At 28.1% G+C, this 27,312-nt stretch overlaps 1 protein-coding gene and 1 non-coding gene across 2 annotated transcripts; one reads left to right on the plus strand and one right to left on the minus strand.

The window, feature by feature from the left end:
• The first annotated feature begins 364 nt into the window (after positions 1 to 364).
• On the plus strand, positions 365 to 436 carry TRNAP-UGG (transfer RNA proline (anticodon UGG)). The gene has a single exon. It is a non-coding gene; the product is annotated as a tRNA-Pro (tRNA).
• Positions 437 to 5,766: 5,330 nt separating this feature from the next.
• On the minus strand, positions 5,767 to 19,780 carry LOC107454221 (histone-lysine N-methyltransferase PRDM9). The gene is made up of 10 exons (XM_087160395.1): positions 19,660 to 19,780; positions 18,212 to 18,319; positions 14,835 to 14,915; positions 14,682 to 14,725; positions 13,886 to 14,033; positions 12,226 to 12,315; positions 11,042 to 11,118; positions 9,562 to 9,756; positions 8,650 to 8,902; positions 5,767 to 7,121 (listed from the first exon to the last, which is right to left on the minus strand). Exons 1-10 carry the CDS (start codon positions 19,778 to 19,780, stop codon positions 6,508 to 6,510), a joined length of 1,731 nt encoding a protein of 576 aa, XP_087016521.1. The 3' UTR covers positions 5,767 to 6,507.
• Between the last annotated feature and the right edge of the window lie 7,532 nt (positions 19,781 to 27,312).

Consider the following 27,312-nt stretch of genomic DNA (forward strand, 5'->3'; position numbering starts at 1 on the left):
TTTCTTTCTAATTAACAACTGAACTTCTATTGCTGAAAAGAATTGCTTCCTGAACACATATTCTTCGGAACGAAGAATACGTGTTCAGGTAGTAATTTATATATATGCTTTGCTTAACAAAATTATAAAAATGTAAAATATTAGCTACCAAGTAATAAATAAGTTACTGGTAAAAGTTTCTTTTTAACAATTAAGTTTTAAAATCTTGTTTTATGAAAACAACTTTTGATGCTACATTTAACTGAATAAAATATTTATTCCTACCGGTAGATGAAACGGATTTTATGTGTACGTGTGGAACAGGTGTTTTGCTTTCAGAAAAATAAATATTTGTTTTGATTGTTATTTAATTACGAGCGTGTGTGGCTCGGTGGTCTAGGGGTATGATTCTCGCTTTGGGTGCGAGAGGTCCCGGGTTCAAATCCCGGCCGGGCCCAAGGAATCTTTTTATATTTCAATTTTATTGAAAATGTAATTTTTGTTATTATTTTGAAATTAGAATTACATAAAACAGTAATAGTTTTAAAAAATCAGCTGTTAATAAAAAATGAGAAAATGTGACTTTATATTATTTTTCATCCAAAATATAAAAAAAATTTGTTATAACTAGTGGGCTGCTCCCCCTGCTAGCTAACGCTCGCCAACCCCCGAAAATTGCTACGCAATCTTATATGATTTGCTTCGCAAACCACGCTCGCTTTGCTCGCTACTAGCTTAGGTACATTGCAAATGCACAAAATTCTAGGAATTCAAAACAATCATTCAAATCCATATAAAAACTTTTTTTTTAAAAAAAAAGATTACATCTTTTTAGTAAATACTAAGTCATTAAAATAAATTTGAATTCAAGTAAAAGACATGTAATTCGTTAAACCTATTAGAAATGTGCTATAGTATAATTCGTGATATAAATCAAAAATCGTCAAATAAATAAATTCGTGAAAATTCGTTATATAAATTCGTGAAAAATAGCGCTTTCGACAAAATACTAAAATAGAGATCTATCGACAAAGACTGCTCACTTCTGCCTAGTTTAATAGTATGAGATTGCCGCAGCTGATGCTCTCTGGTTATTTCAGTTTCTGTTTTTAAAAGCGCTATATGTTGAGCCACCTCATTTAGATTTGGCATGTGACATTTTTAGCAGCAATCATTGGTCGATTCGCCGTGTAAGAGAAATAGTAACGTAAACAAAACAAAGCAAACGTTGCCACCGGGGGAAAAGAAATACAGCCAAAATTTGGAGCCACGTAAGAGAATTATATATATTAGATTTTTTACTCCTAAAGTTTTAAAGATTTATGGTAATCGGTAACATAATTGTATAAATGAAATTTTGCTTTGAATTACGGAAATAATAGCTTATAACTATTACAACCGTAACTGAATAACTTTAATTATATATTTTTTTCTGCACAAATTTTCCCTTTTAAATGCCTATAAGCAAATAGCATCATTTTCACTGTATGCCACAAATTATCCTCTACTGCTAACATTATCCTTTTTTTATATATTAACCTTTAAGCAAACAAAATTTAGCACCAGTGTTATCTCCAGATTAAAACGAAAACTGTGACAAAAAAACAAAAAACTGCATTAAAGAAACGTTTGCATCGTATTAGTGCATTTATTTTTCTGTTATTATGATTATTGGGTACTTTTCGGTTTCATAAATTCGAAAACAACTGCTATTTCATGACTGACGTCAGCTATGCTTAATTAATTGTACAATAGTTCTAGACCAGTTCTCGTGTGTAAAAAGAGTCTCAGTGCTAGATTAATTTGAGGAATGATAGAAGTTGTTTTAAAAAAATTTTGATTTGGCCCCTATTGGAAAAAATTTCCGGTATAAAAAAATTATATCGGCTAAAGAAACATCGGTTCTGGTATGATACTGGAACCGGCATTATACCGAACTCAGTATCATACCGGAACCGGTGTTTCACAAGCCGGTATCAAATTGATCCCAGTATGATACCGGACCCAGTATCATACCGGAACCGATATACCATGAGCCGGTATAAATTTTTTCCGGTATGATACTGGAACTAGTATAATACCGGGACCGGTGTTTCATAAGCCGGTATAAAATTTATTCCAGTTTGAACCGGAACCAGTATCATACCGGGACCGGCTTTTCATACGCCGGTATTAAATTGATTCCAGTATGACACCGGACCCAGTATCACTAGTGTACTGCACCCAGTATACCAGGATGGTGAAAAAAAAATTTGAATTTTAATTTTCCTTACAATTGTTTTTGTTTAACTTATTTATCAATTATTTAACTTACATAAATCTTTTAATTTTCAAACAATAACCTTCTTTCTATTACTCTACTGATGCAGAATTTTGTGCTTTGCATTTTGTGGGCTTTCGATGTCAAATAAGAAACTTTCAGTCACTTTCGAAAGAAAATGACTAATATTATTATGGTCGAAGCTAAGTTGACAAACTTTTGATCCAATCATTAAGAATTTTTTTTCTAATGGCAGGCACTGAACTTTTACGTCGTTCGCCTAGGACAATGCCGGAAGTATTACTCATTTAACGTTACCCAATGGGCACCTGTGAGCCTAGGTCGCGGAGGCGAGCAACATTACCCACGCCAGACTGCCACAGGTACCCGTTTATAGAGTGGGCCACATTCACACAGGGCTAAAGAGAATAGAAGGGCTAGTTCACTCCGCTCTTAAAACTGAAGCTACGATTTCCCTCCTCATGACGTCACTGTGTCCACAGATCTCGGAAGATCGCACGCAAAGATATTATGATAACTTTGCATCTTTCTCTTTGTAAAAATAAGTTGGACTTTTTCTGGTTATTAGCTTTCAAACTTTACGTAATTAACACATTATTTCCATTCATAAACATAGTTTAAAAAAACTTTCTTGGCCAGTATATTTAAAAAATACCATTTTAAACTTATAAAAATATTTTACTAGTTGGCGAAAATGACACTATAAATACTTTATTTTAAAAAGTTCAGTTTTAACTTTAATTATTAAGAAAAATGAAAGTATATATCGACACTTTCTTATCCACATATTCTTTTATAACAATAAGTTGAGTTAAATTTAGAATCCCTGATTTTAAAATATGCCGTTAATAGCAATTTGTTCATACCTTATCATTAGGAAACATCAACCTTAAACGATAATTACTGAAACAAAATAACAATTTAGGTTCATAATGACATTAGAAATTTTACAATTGTTTATAGATATTTAAATTTAGGATGGTGTAATTTATAGATATTTAAATTTAAGAGAGTATAATTTTTAAGAAAAAATCATAAATATTAAGAATAACTACATTAAAAAATATGTTATGAAATTAGGAGAATTCCAACTATATACTATATATTTTATTTACACTTCTTATTTACATTTTAATTTTCTTTGACTTTATCCATTTTCTTCACCTGCCTTTCTTTATGAAGTAACGAGGCGGTTTCTATTTAGATATTGAATTTTTATAAAAGTTCTTAACGACGGAATAAACGTATTGCTGTTTTATATTAACTGTGTCATTTCGGAATCCATTCTTTACATAGTTATTCATTTACTTTAGGGAACACGCGGAAAATTATATTTTTTCCTTTCGTTTTTCTATCAAAATTTTTTCAAGTTGCAATCGCGCAAACTGGCATTTCGATAATAGTTTTACATTTTTGTAAATTCGCTGCAAAAACTGAAGAAAGTCATTATAGAAAATAACAAATGTCTTAGAATATGTCGCAAAAAGAAATGCTCCAATATTAGTTAGAGCTAGTAAGGCCGAACGCTCCGTTCTTGAAGTAAAAGTGCTAGCTTTGCGCCAAAGTGATGTCACTAGAGAATATCGGAGGATTGGCGCGGCGAGAGCTACTTCAAAAGAGTGAACCAGCCCTTCTATTCTCTTTAGCTCTGACATTCACACATTGCACAATATTTTTTTTCATGACCATCGTTGAACATACGACCCAATTCTATGGGTTTACAACTACTAATGTTCAACTCCGTAAGCCTGTAATTTTGAATCCAATCCAGAAGACAGGGGAACTCCTGGTCGAGTATTGGAAGAAATTTGCCTTCGTGGAGGACTTTTTGATGGAGCTAACCCGCAATTCCGTTACATGGAGAGAAAGACCACGAGAACCTCCCACGGTTAGCCTGACGACAAGGGGACTCCAACCGATGATTCGTCTACCACTAAGGATATTTCACGTCAGCTATGTGGTCGGTACAAGCCGGATGTGGAATTCATATCGACTGGGATTCGAACCCGGTTCGCCTCATTGGAAGGCGAACGTTCTATGCCCTGAGCCGTCGCGGCTCACATATCACACAATAGAGAACAACAAGCAGAGAGAAACATCTATGCCCGGATAGGGATTCGAACCCGCAGCCATTAACCTCGCAGTCAGGATCGCTAACCGCTCAATCATCTGCCCGGCATCGTTAAGAAATAAAACAAATCGTTTACAACGATTCCCAAATTAACACATTTTTTTTTCAATTGTGAACATTTGCTTTTTTTTATTAGCCAAATTTTATTGAATATAGCTACGAAATGTGATAATCATGTATTTGTATTTCATGCTGGTTTGATAAAGGCAAATAACCCATTTATAGTTAGAAATAATTTATGAGATAATTTTGCTTAAAATAAGTGAAATTAATTCCGTATTATATGATATTTATGTCTTACTTTTGAATCCTGGTATGCATAGAATAACGACAAATATAATCAAATTTGTGCTATTTTGTAAGAATCAAAAATTCTACTTAAATATATTACTATATATATAAATTAATAATTCATTAACATAAAAATCAGTGATCTCTACTGAAATGTATTCACTTTTACCCCTCAAAACGTACAAAACAAACAAAAAATATGCACTGAGGGAAAAGGTATGTTCAAAACTACTAGACTATTCTGAAATTGACCATACTTCTGGCTCTATGGGAACACCAAAAAACTCCAATTTTTACCGAAGAGATAATGATTTTTATAAAATTTCGTCATTGGTATTATTCATTGGGTTAAATTTGTTTTTTTGCTAAATACATGGTAATAGGAACTTTAATTTCGAAAATCAGTAAAATTTGAAATCAGTTGAAATTTGATATACCATTACCTTATAAACGGGAAAATTACTAAATGGATGGTTTAAATACCGTTGTGCTGGTTTTATAAACCAGAATTATATTTTTATTATCATAAACGTCATTAGCATACAATACGTTTATTTTACTAGAATTTTGTCCTCCGTGTGAAGTTATTAATTTCTTATTCTTTTAAGCTGTTTTTTTAAGCTTTTGGACCTCCGAAATCTTAATATATAAAAAAAGAGAAATGACTACTTTACGAGAAATTTGTCACTCTCTTTCTAACTTGGGGTCTATTAAAGACAAGCATTTATTACGATAATAAATCCAAATGTCTGATTAGTAATATATATAGAAAGGCGAAATGTAATCAGCAATACAACATGTAATTATATTGTAATTTCTTCGAAAAAAATTTTTTTTGCCAAGAGTCTGTTGAAATGTGTTTTTTTATTCATTTACAGTTCCCTGGCCATATTATCAGATGCACTATAAGATTCTATGTAAAATTTTATTTATCAGGTGATACTGTAAAGCTGTATTGTTTTTGCTCGAATGAAACAGGTTAACATTTGTTTACACTCCTGTATCAATTGATTAACATTGCAATGCAATATATGCGTTGAAAATAATTATATATATAAAGTATATAAAAAATCTTTTGAATAAAAACCCATTGCATGTATGTTTAAATATGAAAGTATTACATATAAACTAGTGCAAATCGTGTCATTATTAAAACACTACAGTGCGTCTATTAATTTGATCTAATTATTATAATATACTAATAAAATGCTTGATGTGATAAATATTCTATATTTATATAATATATCGTCTACTTTATCCTATCGTCAAATTTATAGTATATATCGTCTAATATAACCAATTGATACACTAACGTTAAAAAGTGCAAACTGGTTTCAGTCAAATAGCAGCAATAAAGCTGCAAAATGTCACCTGGTAATTAAGATTTTTTATAGGATCTCATAGTGCGTCTAATAATTTGGCCAGGGACTGTATATGTATACAGGAATTTAATTTCGCGATCCCTACCCAATTTGTCTCCATTTTCAGTGCGAGTCATGATCCTCGTTCTAGAAACACATCTTTAAAGTAAAAATGCTGAATAGTCAGTCAAGTATGTTGTTAGGAAATATCCTTCACAAACTTAATAATGAAGGGTCTTTGCTATAAGCAATTTTTCTGATTTATGCAGAATTAAAGAAAATACATGATGATATATCATTATATATGTATACGGATATTAAATCCGCTACACATGTTCCAACTGCTGTTTTAAAAAACATCAACTAAGAATTTCAATAAAAGCTGAAAACCACAAACGAAGATAATTTCTATCTCTCATTCTTCATGATGGTAAATTGACATCGTGTCGCAATTCTTGATTTATTTATTTGTCTTGAGGATGAGTGCGATTTTTGTGTTGTTCAAGATGACTCGGTCCAAGGAAACCTCTTTCACAGAGGTGACACTTATGGGGGAACTGTTTTGTGTGTTTCAGAATAACGTGACTATTAAGATGAGTAGATGTGGTGGCCCTGTATTGGCAGGTGGAGCACTTGTAGGGTCTCTGCAGTGTGTGGATTCTTATGTGTGCTTGAAGATGGGAAGAATGGGTGAAATCTCTTCCGCAGGTGGAACATCGGTATGGTCTGATGCCGCTGTGACTTCTCTCGTGACTCTCTAAGCTTCCTTTTCGAGTGAAGTCTCTTCCACACACTCCACAAGAGAAGGGTCTCTCTCCACTGTGGATCCTCAGATGTGTCTTAAGACTTCCTTTTTCAGTGAATGTCTTGTGGCAGTGGGGACATCCGTGTCTCCTCTCACCCGTGTGAGTAGAGAGGTGACGTCGGAGATTACATGACAGGTTGGTGGAGTATATGCAGTGGGGACATCGATGCCTTCGATCGTGACCCTGATGAGGATGTTTCCTCCTGTGTCGCTCCATGGCATCCACGGATGTGAACAATGAACTGCAGACATTGCATGCCACACCTTTTACACCTATAAAATGAACTGATTTAGAGTAAATCAAAAATTGAAAATTTTTTAAAGAAAAAACCATTATATCCTCATTTGGTGAAGCAATGACGTAACTGATAATTATCGAGCTGTGCAGGACACCCAAAAAACAAAATTTAAATCATAACAACTTTTATACATCTTAGGATAGATGGGTCCAACTACCCTCTAGGGTTGTAATAGCAATTCTGTCATTGTTTCTACAAATAAATTTTGCCTTTTTATAGCTCTTGACGTGTTTACTCTATTTAGGTTGGTTTTGCAGTTATGTCACTGTTTCACCAAATGAGCGAAATAGTAATTAGAACAGAGAAAGTGAATGCTTGAAACGTCTTTTGTAGCAACCATCGCACAATATGCTCTTGAAAGCCATTTTTAAAAAAGATTTTTAACTTCTTGTTGAAAATATATTCATGAAGTCATAGTCACTTTTAATGAATAAAAAACATTTATGCTTTTTTTTAATAAAAATAATAGACATATGTTAGGACACCTTAAATATTATTTTTATTTCTTGCGTATGTATTTTGTATTATGCGTATTATGTCGATATTTTTTCAAAGCAAATGAAAAATTCTTGGCATACAATTATGAAATTCAATTTTCCAAAGATAATTTCACATACAAAGTAATTTTTAATAGTTATTCATTATTTTTTATAATTTTATTTAAAAATAGTCTGAAAACTTTGAATTCTAAAGCATAAAAATTTTTATATAATTTTAAAATATGTAATCGTATATAACAAAATACAACAATTGAACTAAATCGGTTGAATATTTCGTTAGAAATCAAGTTTTTCTAGCGGAATTCAATTTTTCAGGAACAATTCCTCCGATTTCAGCAAAATTTTGACATAAAGGGATAACTAGCAGACTGGATAAGAAAATATCATGTTTAATTTTTAAGTTATGCTTTTTTAATTTGGGAAAATTCATACTTTTTTTAGAATATTTTTTAATACTGTCACATTCACTAGTATTTTTTTTTAATATTTAGTGAATACTAACAAAGGTGTGCTTTACCCCTTAACTTGGCGTTTGCGGGATTAGGCACACAATTGCTATTACGCATATCATAAAATATAATACTTCTTGATATTGAATTGTATAACTAAATCATTTCAGCAGAAAGTTTTTGAGTAAAAAAGTAATAAGAAAAAGAGAAGAAAAGTATTTCTTCAAGAAGACAAATAAAAGTAGAATAAATATGCTCAAGATGCATTTCACTAGGTAACATTTTCAGGATATGTTTCAGGCTAAAAATAAGAGCATTTTGTTTATCAATAATATTGACAACTTTTTTTTTAAACTTAAATCTTCAAAACATGAAAATCAATGCGACTGTATAAGATTTTTAGACTATAACAGCATACAATCTAATACTCATAATATTTAAGCATTCTACGGTTTTCGACAATAAAATGCTTAGATTAAAAATAATAATAATAAAAAAACAATATAACAGACTCTATCACCGATTATTAAGGCATAGATTTGATTATTTATACTTGGTTGGTTGGTTTCTGTCTCCCTTTTCAAGTTTATTCCAAGATCGGAGGCATATTTTCCTCCATACCACACCAGAAGCTCTTGAAATGGTAACACATTTCTGTATGTCTTGTAATAGATTTGCTTCTTGTACTGGATTGCCACTAAATTCTGTTTCTCTTCCTTGTCAGCACAATTCACAAATCTCAACCAATTGGAAATATCCTTTTTGAATCCCTCAATAAAATGATCCACTTTTCCTCCCTTCCATATCTAAACAAAAAGAAGTAAACATTGTTTAACAAGGTAACAAAACTGAATGTATTGAAAGTTACAATATACATAGCAAATAAGAGAGTATTTCAGAAAAATGCTTTAAAAAATACTACTTTTTAAATATAATTAAACTGTGCAAATCAAACGGTTTTTAAGTTCGAGTAGCTTTAAATAAAATATGTTTACAGCTAACAGACTTTAAAAAAGTAGTAAGTATGTTCATAATAATTTAAAAATAGACTCTTATAGAAATATATAAAATATTATGAGAATTATTTATATTTTTGCTCATTCGAACAATGACAATGAGTTATTTCAAAAATTGCACTTCTTTTTTAAGAGAAAAATCTTTCAATTTGATTAAAAAAAATGATGTTCCAAAGTATTTTATCTGTGCACAAGTAAAAATATATTTTTTTTAAGTGCCAAACTAAGTGCTAAGTATAAATAATAATTTTACTCTAGCCATTAAATTTAGTGGCATTTTTTACATCTATACCTTTAGTTTTGAATGAAATTAATAACTTTATTTTAACTAAAATAAAAATATGCTCATAAAAATCTGTATTCTAAATGATTGCATTTTTTAAAAGAAAATAATGAAAAATATAATTTTAAAAAAAGGGAGTGGAATTTTTAAAAGTAACTAGTTTTACCATCCAAGAATAACCAGATTTTTCAGCCTCTTTCTGTGTTTTTATAATTTTCCCTTTGTAAGGTCCAAAAACTGTGCCAATCGGCAATGGTATTTCAGTCCATATTCCAAATCCTGCTTTGGGAATGCTCGATATTCCAATAGAGAGAAAACTTGGAATTGTCAGCTCAGCTCGATCTGGTGTATTTTTGGGAACCTATATTGCAAGTAAATATTCCATTTTAATATGCATTTATTATCAGGAAAATTGTATTGTATAAGAATATGCAAGACAAAAAAATAGTTTCACTGAATAAATGTATTTATAACGATATATTTCCAAATACGTAGTAAGAAAGGTGAAGAAGACATTTGATAAAAGTCGAGCTTTTGAATTTTGAACATTCTCCTTTCCTTAACAGTATCTTCACAGAATCAAACATTAATTTTATGCTACAATGTGTTGAAAATTTTAAACTCTACAAAGATACTAGAAAAATGTGTTAATTTAACAATAACCATACTGGGGTAATATTTTACTATAAGGAAAACATAACTAACGTCATTTTCATCTAATGTCAATTTCGTGTATCTAAAACCTATAAAATATATGTAAAAATACAACCTTATAAATTATACTATATACTTTAGGAATTTAAAAAGATTTGTTTATATATTTTAGAAATATATTTTCTGAAATTTAAAATACATATGGCCATGTACTTAGGCTGACATGGATTTCTTATTTAAACTTATTTCGCTAAAACAAATTTGTGATAGTTATATTCAAAGGAAGCAACTAAGAAACTTATTTCAATGCAATATTGAACTGTTAGATAAGTTACAAAATTTATTGCGACTCATAAAAAAATGTAAGTAAAATTTAAAAATCATCAAAAAGTATTAAAACTTCGTTTGGTAGAAATGAACAAGTTTTCTGCAATCACAATAAATCCTAAGTCTCAAGATTTTAGCTTAAGCAATGTAAACAAAAAAAAGATTGCTTTAAATTTATAGAAAAGCTATTTAAAATATTGGACATTACTTAATGCATACTAAAGACAAAAAAACTAAATTTATACATTACCATCATTAAAATATGTGTAGTTCTTAAAAAAATGGAATATTGTTGATAGTCGTTAATGCAAAACGCACTTCTGCTATTTTCGGTTATCATTAAAAAATTTTTTTTTTCAGAAGTATTAATTGTTGCGTTTTAATTTATAATTTTTAATAAGGTATTACCTGAATAAGTCCATAAATATGCATTTTAGGAGCTGTTGTTTGATTTAAAACTTCAAAATTCAGTGCAATTCCAGTAAATTTAATTATGGTTTAGTTACTCTGACAAATTTATTCATTTAGCAAATCGATGATAAATATATATTTTACAGAATGCGGTGAAAAGTTAATGTATATCATAACCCACACAACGCGCGTATTAAACTACTACTCTCTATTGCTAATTATTACAAATTCTTATTTAACCATTTAATACTTACTCTTCTATCACATACCAAAAGCATAGGGCCGTGTTTCGGACAAGCACCCTTATAGTCACAATCACAGAAGTCACAATCTATGCACACAAAAAATAAATCACTAATTTTCAAAATGCTCATATATACGATGATAGTATAAAAATATTTCCACTCAGTTATACATAATAAGTAATTTATATAGACATTCACATTTGGAAATTTAATAAAGTAAAAATATATTATTGCTTTAGCAATTAATTAAAATTCAAACGAATAATTTTTACGCAAAATATTTTAACTTACTTTTTGATAGTAACTGAAAGTAGTATGCTCAAATTTTACAAAAGAAAAGAAAAATTAAAACTACGTATGCAATAAACTTCTTAGATAACTGCTGAATTTAAAAAGTATGTTATTTAAATATGTTGCATATACTTATAAAATGAAAGTTATTATTGTTGCGGTGATTTAAATTGATAAAAAGTATGATTACTTTTTTTAAAATTTTAAATTTATCTTCTCTTTGTCATTGGAAAAGTAAAATAAATGCTCTAAGATTACAATAAAAGATAAATTATAATACGACAAAGGAATAAGTTAAAATATTTATAATTCGTATTTCTTTTAACATTTTGCTTGTTAGAAATGGAAAAATGACATGAATCTAAAATTGTAGTTTAAATGTAGTATTTCTTTGAATAAATTCGTTTTAAAATATAGAAACGAAAGCATATTTAGTAAAAGGTGACGGTGACTTATGGTTTTAAAACAAAATTTAGTTTTTCATTGGAATAAAATTTATTAAGCATTGTATTAGTAGCATAAATCTAAATCAACTCAGGTAATATTGAATGCTCTTTTCAAAATTATTCTACTTTTTCTTCAATTTCTACTTAGTTACAGTTTTTATAATCTCTCCAAAAAAAATACAGATGAGAACAGAATTGCTTTTTAATGTTTTTCATCCCACAATTTTTTTAATTTTAGTATGGAATTTATTGCTTAAATTTTGGAGAGGATAAAAAAGGGTTAAATAAATATACGTTTAAAATCTCATCACAAAATTATTTATTTTCCTGCTTCTATGTACTTTAAGGTGAGCAAGCAATTCAAAAACTATTTAAACAAATAAAACACTCAGAATGATGCATATCTGCATTATGTGATAATGTAATGTATATTTTAAAAATAAGTGTTATACTTACACAGGAACTCGTCTTCACTCGAAACATCTTCTTCTCTGTAAGACTTTTTTTTCATATTCCTTTTAGGATATCGACTATGAGTTTCAAGCTCTAGGGAAGAATAAAATTTTTTCGTATTTATCTCTGATTTTTTTATTAGAACTTTGTAATCCGTTGTTTTTTATGACTAAGGAGTTACACAAACGATAAAATAAAATAGAAAATATGTATATCAAACTAGGTAATGAACACTTAATGAATTAGATAAAATTTAAGATATTGAAACATATTTTAAATTTATACAAAACCAAAATGTCCTAGATGCATTTTTCAGAATAAAAATCATTTGTAATGTTATCCGAAAAAGATAATTTCATTATGCATTTAAAAATATTTCGGTTATTCAAAATTTGTAATTCAGCATTTGGTTAGTTCATGAAACAGTTCTAGAAAACATTTCATTCGAATTACATAATTTTGATGCCAAGCTAAGATGATTTAAGAATTTTTGGTAGTTTTACACATGCATTTAATTTTTTTTTTAATTTTTGATACAAAATAGTTGGAACAAACCTATCTATTTGGGCTAATTTTCATTTGACTCAACATAATAAATACATCAAGAACAGCAATATCTATGTAAAATCAAGATGGATACTCGGGGGACAAGAAATATCTCTGTTAACCATACTGAGTCTAAATTCTTAACAAATCAATTTCTTAACTATCCCCTAACTATTTCACAATTCAATAACTTGGAAACTTATTTCTAATAGTAGAAGCTAGTGAAGAAAATTAAATAAGGTTCAATAGAGTTTAGAATTGATGTCGCTACGGCTATACTTAAGGTTTCTTTACGAGTTACATATGAATATTTAGTGGGGTAAAATGCTATAGTTCAAAGAATTTTGAATTAATGTCCTTTAAATATGAAAAAAAATATTTGTGTCGTAATTTTTATTTTGGAAGTAGTAAAACAAAATATAATTTTTCATACTATAATTCAATCTTTACATAAAAAGCATCGTTAAATATAAATCAATGTGTTTATTTTTTAATACCAGATATCATTTAATATTTTTTGAATACCATTTAATTTTTAATATAATTTCAATTTTTTTAACAAAGCATACATAATAATTTTACATAAAAACATTTACTGAAAATTTGTGCAACATCAGAATTACCAACAATCCTAGACTGATTAATTCTTTAAAAAACTGACTCTTAAGAAATTGAAGACATGCTGTTATAATTGAAGCTTCATACTGTTTTGGGGATAGATTCCGCAGCAATAGTTTGTAGTACCATATAAAGAAATAAAAAAAAAATTGGTAAATATTATTAAAATTGAAGTGTAATACCCTATTCCTTATTATAACTCCATTGTATTAGACTGGAAGAAAATTTGAGAGAATTTCTTCAAGATGTAGCTTACACTGTTATTACTTATTGTAACTTTTATTTCGTTAGTTTACAATCATAAACGTAAGGAAATTTTGAGGGAATTTTGTAAACAAATATAGAAAATGCCCGATTTAACAATACCGTTCTAAACAAAGTAAGTATTTATAGCAGAAATAATGAAGATTTAATGTGATATGTCTATATTTTTTACAGACGATTGCATTACCTAAGAAAGTTATAAATCTACATTTTAAAAATATATGCATCATCTTACCTTTATCTATTTCATTTTCAAAGGCCAGATCTTCCTCAGGTAACAATGGCTCCAAATCATTAAAATGGCGCTGAGCTTTCTCCAATAAAATCTTTGCAAATTTCTTAAAACCCATTTTTCTTGGATTAATTTTAACCTCTCGTTCGTTCTGGAATGCAATGTATCTATTGATAAATAACTACTATTCTAAAACAGAAGTATCCTCCAAAAGATTCGATTTTTCCAAATAAATGAAATTCAACAAAATAATTATTAAAAAAAAGGGTTCCCTCTTGGGGAATGAAATTATACAAGTTTTTGAAAAGCAATAAAGAACATGACAAAGTTATTAGACTATTTTAACCCATTGGTACTTAAATCATATCTTTAAATTTTGCTAGGTACTTGAATCGTATTCATAAGCTATATATTAGATAATTTATTAGCATGTTTTGTAAGTTAAACAATAAAAGTATAAATGCCAATGTGTTAAAAAAAACACTTTATTTATGCCAACAAAATAATTAATTAAGCAAAATAATTAGAAAATAATTCAATCAAGAATTTCATAATATTGAAGCTACTCAGAGCATTAATCACTCTTTGCTTAATATAAAACTTGTGATTCTTTCCTCCTAAATAAATAAGTCTTAAATAAATAACAGAAATAATACTTCTAAGTAAAAGAAATCAAATAAAAAATTATTGCACATAATTCAAAAATATTTTTAAAGTAAATATGACAAAAACACTAATTTTATCACCTCTCTAATAGGTATTTTTTTTCAACAATTGATTTTCGAAATTTACTACTTACATTTTCTTTCAATCTTAACTTTTTCCCGCTATTCTGATTAGTATCTGGAAAAAAAACACATTTTCACGAAAATCTTGCTAAATAATTTGATCAATCGTTTAATTAGTTTTTTTATGCAAACAAAAAATATATTGAGACATTTATAATACTTACTTTTTTGACTACACTTTTCTTTTCTCTTTTGTGATTCAGCTACAGCAAATAGCTTGAAATTCGTTTTCTCGAACCCTTTAACTATCAAAAGAATGAAAGATAACATAATACTGGGAAGAAAAGAAAAATTCTGTTCTTTTTTTCCTCTTTTTTTGCATTCATATAAATATTTGATTCTGCTTAATTTGGGTGTAAGGATTTCAAAACTGAAATAAGTTTTGTTTTTAAAGGTGCAATTTTTTAATGGCATTTCTAGTCGAAATGTACAAGTTTAACAGTGCTATACGTAACAGGAGGGCACACTTTTAGAGGAGTTAGGACACATGAAGTCCTATAAGAACTCATACAGGTAACTGTCACCGTATATTGCTAGAAACGATTCCCTATTCTGACCTGGTTAGAAGTACTCGAAGAATCATTAAACAATAGGACACACCTCTGGCTGCGTATGACGACATTATGACGACACGTGTTCTTATGCATTTTTAATCCCAATGATGTTTTTTTTTGTCCCCTTATGATGTTTCCCTTAGTAATGCAGTAAAATTTATGCGATTCCTTGTTATATATAACTTTTTTAAACTTGTATTTTTCCCCAAAAAATAGACTAAAAATGCCATTTAGAAAGAAAAAAAAAACATAGCTAGAAGAGAGAAACTAGTTGTATATTTGAAATTAACGATATGAAAGTATCTAATATCTGTTAAAAAAATCTCATGATATGAAAAAAATTTTCCCAATTGAGAAAAAATATTTAAGTTTTTTCGTTTAAGTTGAAGAAACTTATTAATTCACATCTACGATTAGAGATACGAAGGATTTAAGATCTGAAAAAATTTAATGCAATCGAAAACAAAAAACAAACAAAAATATTACCTAGTTCCCTTAATAAAATCGAAATTGTCTAAGCTAAAAGAAGTTAAACAACCCTATTAATTTAAATTACAAGTTAAGGCTTGACATTACTTTACATTTGTTATAAGATATGTATTTTCACTTCGATTCTAAATGTTTTATGAGAAAATGGCGAAAATATATTTCGTATAAATTAAAAAATTTTATAAGTGATTTGAAACGCGGAATTTGGGTAGGATAATGGAATACTATATATTTAGATTACAAATCACTTAGTCAATTTAAGAAAACATAGGGTACGCCGCCGCATTACTTCCCTACATGATATTGTTCTGAGGAAAAAATAATTTCTCTTAGATTATAGCTCCTGAGATATAATAATAAGGATGAAAATAATTGAAACTAAATTTAACTATCATTGGTAATAAATGTAAAAGTTTTTTTTCTTTTTTCTGCACTTATTATGCGAAACGTAGAATGATATTTCTAAATCGATAATGCTATGAATTTTGATTGTTAATTTTTAATAAGCACCAAATGACTAAATTGCATTTGGCAGAACTTAAAATTTTCCTGTTTATGATAAAAACTGAATTATGACAATCAAAGTTTATTAAATTTTCTGGTACATTATTTAAAATGATAATTAATTATTGCTTTATAAAAATTAAGAGCATTTGCTTAAGTTGAGGATTTTTAAAGTTTCGAAAAAATCGCACTTATTCACCAAAAAAGTAAATAAATAAACAATAAACTTCCGCTGACAGCTGAAAGCTTCGTTTTGAAACTTTTCTGAACAAAACGTACCTTGTAAAAATATCGTAGCATGAAGAACGGTGTCCAGAACTTTACACCAAACGTGGTGCAATTAATGCAAAAAATGCTCTTATACACCACTTTAATTAATAGCGACTATTTTTGGTCTTCAGTAATAGAAAAACGTATTATCACATTAAGGTATGATACACATAAGAGTCAGCAAAGTTAATTTTATGATACAATTTAAAATATGAGCCATTAATTTTGGATGCATGTACGCACAAAATCCTAAAAAGTTTGTAAATCAAGCATACAATCATCAACAAAGTAATGCTAAGAAGAATTTGAAATTAGCTTAACAGAACATAGAATAGAAACCAAATATAATAAAATTAAATATAATAAAATTAAATATAATTATTCTTATTACACGACTAAAAAATACATGCACATTACAATAGCGAACTTTTTACTTCTGTAGAGAAACAGCAGCGTACAAGACAACAGAAAGCTTATTCTTTCTCGTGCTCTATTGTAAATAATTGTATGTTGCTGCTACTTAACGATATCCAAACACATTCTAAAATTTGTATTTTTAGAGGCATCAATGGAGTGAATACGTGAAGTTTATATGAAAAAAATTTCATTAATAATATTTGTATTTAACTATTTTTAGAAAAAAAACTCAATGAGCGGTTAATTTTTTGTTAATTAAAAAAAATACTGTTCAACCAAATTTTTAAATCCATTAACATCAAATTTGGAGACAATTATCTAGAATTTTAGGGTTGACCTAATCTAAATTCTAAATAATTTCTAGAATTTCATATAGCGCAATGACTGAGGGTGCGAGGTTTCTTCGAGGATAAGCAGGAATGTCTCTTCATAAAGTCTATTTATCAATTCCCCTTCAGTTTAAAATTGGTAGTAAAAAATAATTAAAACGAATTTCTTTTTCTTTCACACAAGATCCAAAAAGATGCTCATCTCAACGATAGTATTGTCAATAAACATTCGACAATTTCATGATTTGTATTAAGTATCAAAGTTGTTGGGCGGCTAGCTCCTTAATTATTTTCCACTAAATGGCAGCTAGATTTTTAATTGTTTATGCCATATTTTCTTTCAGCTTTCAGCTGATTCAACTTCATCACTTTTACCATCGCAAAAGCTTCCTGAAGGTTTTTTAAGAATTAAGAAGAAAAAGATTTCTCTTTTGTGTTATGTTCTATGCTTTTTGTACAATTAATTTTGAGCTAACGTAAAATATGGTTAAAAATATTCCGTTCTGATAAAAGAAATAAGTAATTATGACCATGTATTTTAAGGTATTAAGCTTTACATACAGCAAATAATAATTAAAAGTAGAAAAAAAACATCACAAGTTTTTGTTATAAACAAATTTGCTTTTGACACAAAAATTTTTTCTTTTAAAAATTACTTCTTTTGTTTTAATAAAAGAAAATTTAAAGCATCCTTAGTTTAAATTCAGAGTTATACTTTAAGAACGTCACTTGTTAATCATGGAAGTAACATAACTACTAATAATTATTTATGACTATTTTTAAATTATAAATTTGATTAGAATTTTCTAATACAATATGTATATGAAGGAAATTTTAGATCTAATTTTAATGTTTTTGTTTTTTCTTATATGGGTATATTTCTTCCAAAATGAAAATACAAGATTTTAAAACTTAAGAGTACCTATAACAAATAAAAGTAACAGCTATTGCTTAGTGATATTTAGATTAACGTCTTACCTTGTTGCTGACTTCTTGAAATACTTTTGTTGTTTCTCGGAATCTTCTTTGCTTTTAAAGAACCTTCTTTTTCGGGTTCCAGAAAATTAGGAAGTTTCGTAGCAACTCCTAAAATTAAAATTAAATGTATAATAACAGAATAACAAAAATAGTGTTTTTCATTTCATTGAAGGCATATTTATCAAAAAAAATTTGTAAAAAATGACATTATGTTTATCCTTAAAACCTTATGTTTTTTATCAAAAGAATGATGATTATTAATTATATGCAAATTAATGTTTAAAAATGTGCATTTTAAGAAATGTTTGAAAAATTATTAATAGAATTGAAACACTACTCTTTTTCTCAACTTCGCATTTCTCTGGCTAAGTAGGTAAAGGCTTCGCACACACTGATGGTTGAAGAACTGATGGCAATGAGTTCGATCCTAATGACGGACTAAACAGTCTGCGTAAACACACAGAAGGATATAGGTTAAATCTGTTGTGACTAAGAGTCCTGTCATCTGTTAGGATGTGGAAATCTAGAAAGAGAGGTACCAGCGCAGGCGCTGTCCGCGTCCATTGACCGGGATCAAAATTACATGGTTACATTACATGGACCGGGATCATTCTTAATGGCCGGAAAACTATAGAACCTTGAAAATAAGGATGGGTGAGTGACCACGGTTGACTGACGGTGTTTTCTCAGCGTTATTCTTTATAAAAGAGTCATTTAAAATTATTTTATTACTTCATTATCTATTGTAACAAATTTTTTAAATACTCCCTGGAATTGTTCAAACCATAATCATTTATAATTGCATTGACTTATTAAATTATGTGTTTATATTTATGCTAATGTTAAAGATCTTCTAGGCAGTGTTCCAAACAACTATAAAAAATATTACAAAAGGGGCCAACTCGAAGGATTTAATTTTGCATCCCCGAAGACATGCTTTTTAAAAATTCCGATACATTTCTTAGAGAACATTTAATAGGCCTTTTATAAATCCATTCGGTGTCTTAGTGGCCGTAATTGGCGTGACAGATCACGATACGGAAATATTCACATGCTAATCCCAAACTTAACATGCGGTTCCTAATTTTTTCTTCACAAATAAAATGAAAAAAAGGAATATTTCATCTAATTTAAAATTCGATAACTTTCAGATAGATATTTCTCAGTTTCAGATAAGTATTTGAACAACGTGAACTTTTTTTCTAATAAGATAAAAAGACATAAGAAATAAGAAGATTATAATAAGAAGCTAAATAAAGATAAAAATATATAAGAAATTACAAGTGATCTATTTTAACTAATCATTAAGAAGATTGTTCTAATAGCTTAAATTATTATTTAATTTAATTATCAACCATTTAAACCGAAGAGAAAATTAATCACATTATGAAACTTTCATGGAATATCTAATTAAAAGAAATAAGAATTCTTAAAGAAATAAAACATACCTAAAGATTTTAGAACTTCCCAGTTTTTAACAACATTTAAATAGCGCTTTCTTTCGTACTCACTTAGAGATTCCCATTTACTGTTACAAGAGAATTTATTTATTCCGCAAGTTTCACTCATTTTTATCGAGAGTTCAATAAACCTACTATCGACATTTAGAACAACGTTATAGCAATCAGAATCAGGAAAATCGTTTGCTTTCAGTTGAGATTAATTAATTTATAGCAAACGATTAAAAAATATGCAGAAAACTTTTTTAATTCTACTTCGAAATTATTTACTACAATTAAAATATGATACTAATGCTATTTTCTAAATTTTAGAATTTTAAAAAATAATAATTTTGAATTTAAAATTTAAGAAAGCTTTTTTAAAAAAAAATTCGTGCCAGAAAAGAAAATTAAACTATTTTCTTTAAAAACTTACGTAGCAAAAAATATCGTTTGCATTTCATTTTATTTGTGACGTAATTTTTTAGGAAATAATGCAGACGATAATATTTCATCAAATCTAACTAATAAAAAAATTATGAAGAAAAAGATATTATTTAAATTTTTGTTAGAGGTAAAAATAGTGTGTACGAAACCAATGACAAAGGAATTTAGATGCTTTTTTTAATTTTGATTGACACAGTTGGAAAAAAATAACGAAAAAAATGATAGATTAAAGCATTTTAATAAATCGAATGATAATGAATTTTATTTGAATTTCCTTTTTTCCCAGATATAACAAATAAAATTATTGATAAAATCTAATATTAGCTAATGGATAGCAATGCATGTTCTATGTAATTTGTGTTTAGGTATAATAAATTCAATGCATTTTAATTGATAAAATTGTTTGAAATATTACATCGTAGTAAAATTATTAGTTGAACTTCCCGAATAATTTAATAATAAAGAACATATTTCTTGACAATGAACTGTAAATTGTCTATATTTTGACTAGAATGCGAATATTACTCCTTTATGGAGAGAATTTCGGTATCGGTACTTATTCATGCTAACAACAATCACCAAGGTTCCAGAGCAATTTTAAACTTGCAAAAATTCCCTTCAATGATTTTCTTCCAAACTTGGCGATTATTTTGGCTTAAAGGGAGAATAATACAGAAGTCTGTAGAGAGTAGGTAATTAAGGTAAAATACTTTATTACTATAAAGAAGGATTTTTAAATGAATTTTGCTACGATTGTCAGAAACTATAAGCATTTTTTTAATCTTATCTTATTATTATTATTGTAAACATTTTAATCTTCATTTTTTTCATGTTGCAAATACAAAAATTTTCAAAAATAAGCGTTCATATAATATATTACAACTTATTTTTTAAATTATCCACAACTTTATGTATTCATAAGTTGAACAAAAAGGATCCGAATTTGATTCCATTTAAATTTATTTTAAACTGCATGATTTAGTTTTCGTAGCACACAGGATTTTTAAATAAAAATTGGAGAAAAAAATTTTAAAACCAACATAAAATAAGTTGCTTTTTCGTTGAATTATTTAAAATCAGTCAAAGCAATTAAAATATTCTTAACCGCAACGGAAATTATATTTATGGTAAACATTGTGTTGAAATTGGAAATAAATCGGTTGAAAATTGTACTAGTAAGAGATACAACAAGTAAGATAAGCATAATGTCGAGTAAATTGCTTTTAAAGTTTTGTGTTCAAAAATCTATATAAATATGTAAATTTTTTTAACTAACTATTATGCATCAAAAAGTGGTCTAGAAGCTACTATGCTTTGTATGAGCGATAAAATGTATCGAAACAAACTAATGAAGTTACAACAAAAAATGTATTTAAACAAACAAATAATATATCAGTAATAAAATTCACTTAGAATGATTTTTAAGATCATATGATATCGCCACGACCACTATATGTTAAATACTAGAAAAATCTGTATATAGTTAAACATCTTATTACACTTGAATATTATTATATAGAAAAAAAAGCCTTTACTGCTTAAATTATTTTTCTAACTGTAAATTATTTGGAACTAGTGATGCTCGTAAAAAAGGTTAAAATTGTTAATAAACGTCTTTTTATAACAATAATTGTCTTTCGAATTTTTAATAATTGCAGCATTAACTTAAATCACACAAACCAAAATTCTCGAAATTTCTTGGAAAAGTACAGTAAATATCGTTTCAAAATTTTATAGACTGGTAAAACATTAGTTACTGCAACTTTAGAAAGTGCAATTTAAGTAAAGAGATATACTTTAGTCCTATATTGTAAAAATATGTAATTGCTAAAAACGTAAGTACGTCTAAAGTTAATAGCTGTACATTTTTAGTAGATGGTAATATTTTTGGAAAAATCTTCACTAGACTGGATTGTTTTATGAAGGATTAAGTATAGAAGGAGATTAAAACCTTAAAAGGAATCACTTTCTTTTAAACAGAATGGATATTTCAGACGAAAGAATGACAAAAACACTATCGCCATATCCTTATTAAAAAAATATAATGTACGCAATGGCCATGGCAATATAATTGTATGTAACAAAAAAAATTTGGTATACCTTGTGGTATTTGTAGTATGTTGCTTTACGCCATGCGTAAAATTTTATTTTATAGTGTAGAAACATTAATATATTATGAATATTATTGAAATTTTATTATTTTACTCGCTTATTATTTTTCCCAACTGCATAATTTTAGCAACCTGTTGAGTTATTAGATGTTAGTTTAGAAGTTGTAATTCTATATCTAATTATGTATAATGGCAGCAATCATAGTAAGTTGGCGAGAATTTGGCAAAATTTAAATGATTTTACATCCCATAGTATCTAAAATTTGAATTCAAGATGGTAGAAGGAGTGAGTAGTTGAAGCCATAGTCCATGAAAATAACATATAATATACACCAAGACAATGACATCTTAAATACGATTAAAATCTTTGTATAGTTCCTCATTGGATATCGCTAGATTAAAAGTTATTAAGAATTTATTATCTTAATTATTTATTTGTTTTCTTAACTGTTCATTTTCAGAAGTAGAATGTTTTTGGAAATAAGTGAGAGAACCTCAGAGTCTTTATCTCATAATGTAAAATGGCGCCATTTAAAATAATTTGGAGAGAAGATGAAGTATACTTTAAAATATTTTCACTTCACTTAATATCTAGACCAAATGCTCAAGATGGAAGGAGAGTTGAGAAGGAGTTGCCAAGGGTCTATTTAAAACGTTTCGTGATGTGAATTATAGCTATGTAAATCGAATCACCTCATCAGAATTTGGTAGTCGGTATCCAATGGCAGATGGGTAGAATGCGGAGGACAGATAGTTCCAACAGCTTCAAATGAAGAATCGTTTTGCTTTTAGCTTGAGATCGAATGATTAGTACAGAAAGTTTAAGCAAAAACTTGTCGAAAGTATGTTATTTGAAGCACGTTATTCAAATCAAGTTTTTTTGTTGATTTTTCTTTAAAAAAAAACAATAATAAGGAACATTTCGGTTTACTTAATAAAAATATTTTATTTCCCTATCTCCAATTGGAAGCGCTTTATTCTAGTTTTTTAATTTAAGCAGAAATATTACTAGTGAAGAAAAGTATGCCTTGTTCGCTTTAAATATTCTCATATAATTTTTTTTTATTTTCCTTATTCTTTAATTTACTCACTTGGATTGTAAATGTAACTCAAATAATAGGTTAACACGTGTAATTTCTATATAAGTCCTTTAATGATAACTGTAGTATTAGTACAGTACAGCTAGATAGCAGTACTTCCAGAGGTAAATAATTAAGGTAAACAGAGTGCATAACATCTTACATATGAATAATCAAGCATTTTGCTCGAGAGCATTTAAAGTAAATGATCATATGCATTATATTGAGAGGGAAACTACGAAAACCTCCTACGGTTAGTCCGCCAGCTATAAAATTCTGACCCCTGATCAGTCTATTACTAAAGAGATTGTACACCAGCTCTGTGATTTTTGCGAGCCGGAAGCGGAATTTGTATCAGCCACAGCTGGGATTTGAACCTAGGTCACCTCCTTTGGGAGGCAAAGGCTCTAACACTTGGCCTACCAAGGATCGCTTACTTTTATTAACGTCAATGATTCTTAATAATAGACACTTTATAATAGACACTAATTGAAATTTAAAAAATGAGATAGGTACTAAAATTCAAAATTATCTCTATTTATTATGCTGGCATACGTCTTTCAGATTCGGGAGTTATTTTGCATTATTATTGAGCACTGATCTATTGTTTAATTACTTTTTGTCCCCCCCCCCGTACAAAGAACGGATATTCGGCTAGTATTAAATAATTTGACTTTTGTATTTTTATTCAAAGAATTACTCCTGAAAATTTCAAAAGAAAATTCCAATTTCTGTTCACAGCAAAATGTTTCATTTCATAGAATTCTTTTTTCCTCAAAAAATTATACTAATTGTTTTTAAAATTTTTAAAAGTTCAGAGAGCTGTTGATTATAATTTTTAATTAAACAGTATTTATAACACTTAAAACTTTGTTCAAATTAACTACGTTTCATGAAAATGAAATTACTTTTTTTTCCTATCTAAACACTTCATGAAGATTTAAGCAATGTAGAGCATGTCCAAAATTAGTACATTTTCTGTAGGATTCTTTTTCCTTAAAAAATTATACTAATTGCTTTTAAATTTTTTAAAAGCTCAGAGAGCTATTAATTATAATTTTTAACTAAACAATAACTAACAATACTTATAACGTTAAAAACTTTATTCAAATTAACTAACTTTTATGAAAATGAAATTACTTTTTTTTCCTATCTAAACACTTCATGAAGATTTAAGCAATGTAGAACACGTCCAAAATTAGTACATTTTCTGCAGCTTATTCTGCAAAAAGATAAGATTTTATCTCCCATTAATGCATGTTAGGATACAGAACATTTAACAGTCTCAGAAATTAATTATGATTCTGCATTTCGGATTCGACAAGATTATCAGTTCTCAGAGAACGCTTTTGGATGGCGTAATAATGTATCCTTGACAATTATCATACCTCTCAAATGGAAATGCATTTGTGTGACGTAAATTGTAGGTAAGATAAGAATAATTTGAATGGTATTAAAATATCCTCTCTATAGAGTTAACGGTGGTAAAACACTTAGAACGTAAAGTATTCCATTTACTATGATCATACATGGCAATACTTTTAGTTTTTCTACAATACTTTCACTTGTACTTCGTTACTTTTTAAATTCAGTTCTTTTATTAGAAGTTATTTATTACTTTTTTGAGGAAAAAGTAGAAGAATTTGTAACAAAATTGTCATAAAGATCGTTATTTGCATTCGTTACTAAAATTTTCTTAAAAGAAGGTTTTTATTCTGCATCTTTTTTCTCTTTTTTTCTTTTTTTTAATTAACACTAGAAGGACGGAAAATTAGTATATACCTACATTGCCCAAATGCAGTCAAAATGACTGGATTATAAAAGAATGAATAAATTTGTTTAAAAATAATTTTTAACATTTTTTTTAATATTATAATAACAAGTTATTAGAAAATATTAACAATTAAAAAAATTATATGTTGTACAAAAAGTCACAAAATTCTAAGAAATTGTGTCATTATGTACATCATTGCTTTTCTAATTGAAATTAAAAACAGTTAAAATGACTTCCTTGGGCAATCTAGTATTAAATAGCTTTTTGCTTCAAATTTATTAATACCGTGTATAATATAACCTAAACAGCTTGAACAGATAGCTTTTTTTCTATGAAAATTTTCTTGAGAATCTGATCTTTTGTCTGAGAATCTGATCTTTAAGTCATTGCGTGAGGGGTTATTCAAGTAGTATATGGAACAAGCTTTATCTATTTTACATAAGCATATTCTGAATTGATTTTTTTAATTATAGATTGATTTTTAACATATAATTGATTGACATATAATTGATTTTTTTAATGAAATAATATTTCTTATGCGCAACCTGAAATTAATGTCTACCTTTTCATTCATTGAAATTTATAACCAATATGACATTTAAGCCGACTTTGAAGTGAAGTTTGAAAAAGATCAGAGGATAATCTAAGGATAAGATCTGGACATTCCTTCATGAAAACCCCCAATTAATGCTCCTAATGCCTCTACAAAAGTAGATGTGGCCGGCTTTAGACTTTTAACTAGACATGACTGTCTGGGGTCTTACCTCTTTTGTATGTTAAATATTCAAAAATTATTACGAATCACTTGAGACAATGTTGACATCTAAATTTAAAGAAAGTTAATTGTTCTTGTCAGGTTTTGAGTCTGGTTTAACATACATTCAATTCGTCTTGAATATTCATAAAAAACATAAAGAAATACTAACCTTTCAATCATTGAGACTTTTGACTAATTTGAAATTTAAGCAGAACTTGAAGTTAAAAGCAGAGAGTATAAGAGCTGGTCATTCCTAACTGAAAACCCCAACTATGTTCCTTATGTCTCAAGAACAGAAACTGTAATTGTCTTTAGACTTTACACACACTTCAATTAAAAATATTTCAATATCGTAAAAAAAATTCTAAATATTTAATTGATTAAAAATGTTTTGTTTTTTTGAATTTATTCATAAAATTGAACAGAGGTTATAAAGAAATATTTCATAATAAACCAATTGAAGAAAAACACTTTTGAATTCATACTTCTATTCAAAACTTATTGTGATGAAAAAAAACTATCCTTTCACAAAAAAGAAAGTTTCCCCTCGAAAATGAGCATTTTAGTTTTAATAGTAAAAATTGAAATACTTATGTCATTTATCAATTATATATCATCCCTTATAATGAATATATCCTGTAGCCACTGAAGAATAAAACAGTCTCTCTAAAATAGTTCTTCAGTTAAAATTCGTAAATAGTTAATTAAATTTTACTACTATTAACTACAGCATTCCAGCTCCACAAAAAGCATTTAAAAAGTGATCCTCCTATTAAATGTTTGTTAAAATTTTACAGTCATAATCACTTTTATTACGCCTTGCAATTAGCTTTACAATTTTGTTTTGTGAAATATTTTATGAATTGGCAACTACATATAGTGATATAAAATAAAGATTTTGTGATAAATGTTAAAAAAAAACGACAATGGATGTGAGAGAAATAGTATTCTATTTCTCTATATCCCTTTTATTAGAAAATTATGATTGAAAAATATTATCAGAAGACAGTGTTTTCAGTATTAGGTAAATATTCACTACATCTAAATCTGCAACTTATCAGTAATTTGCTTAAATAATGAACTTAAGTGTTAAAATACCTTTGAATTAGTTAGATAGTCTAACATTAAATTCCTTACAGGATACAGCTGTTTCAAAAGGTAAAAAAGTCAGCAAAAAGTCTTTAAAAAAAACTTGACTTATGCCTAAGAAAATTGGAACAGATTTTTCTTAAGACGAAAAATTTTTATAAGAGCTAAATCCCAGGCAGAAAAACTTCGTAAAACATTTATAAAGAATTTTTTATAAAATATGTAATTTTTATAAAGGTAAATTAACTGCAAAAGATTTTCAGTTGTTTTATAGTTAAAAATTTTTTTATCAAAGTTTAAAAAATCAAAGGTGAATATTTTTTTAACAAAGCATTTTTTATGAAGTTATCATCTACCTGAACCCAAGCCGCAACAGAAGGGTTGTTTTTTGCTACTCAATAATAT

This window comes from Parasteatoda tepidariorum, chromosome 4, assembly GCF_982258835.1.
Source record: "Parasteatoda tepidariorum strain Cologne lab strain chromosome 4, Ptep-v5.0, whole genome shotgun sequence".
In the NCBI taxonomy this organism is placed as follows: domain Eukaryota; kingdom Metazoa; phylum Arthropoda; class Arachnida; order Araneae; family Theridiidae; genus Parasteatoda; species Parasteatoda tepidariorum.

What these genes read in the sequence shown, in the direction of transcription:
- LOC107454221 (XM_087160395.1), bottom strand. Translation starts at nt 19,780, where the DNA reads ATGAGTGAAACTTGCGGAATAAATAAATTCTCTTGTAACAGTAAATGG. An exon ending in TGAAAATGAAATAGATAAAG is followed by an intron (nt 12,316 to 13,885) that starts GTAAGATGATGC and finishes ATTCTTCCCTAG; the next exon opens with AGCTTGAAACTCATAGTCGA. An exon ending in GACAGAAACCAACCAACCAA is followed by an intron (nt 7,122 to 8,649) that starts GTATAAATAATC and finishes TTCATTTTATAG; the next exon opens with GTGTAAAAGGTGTGGCATGC.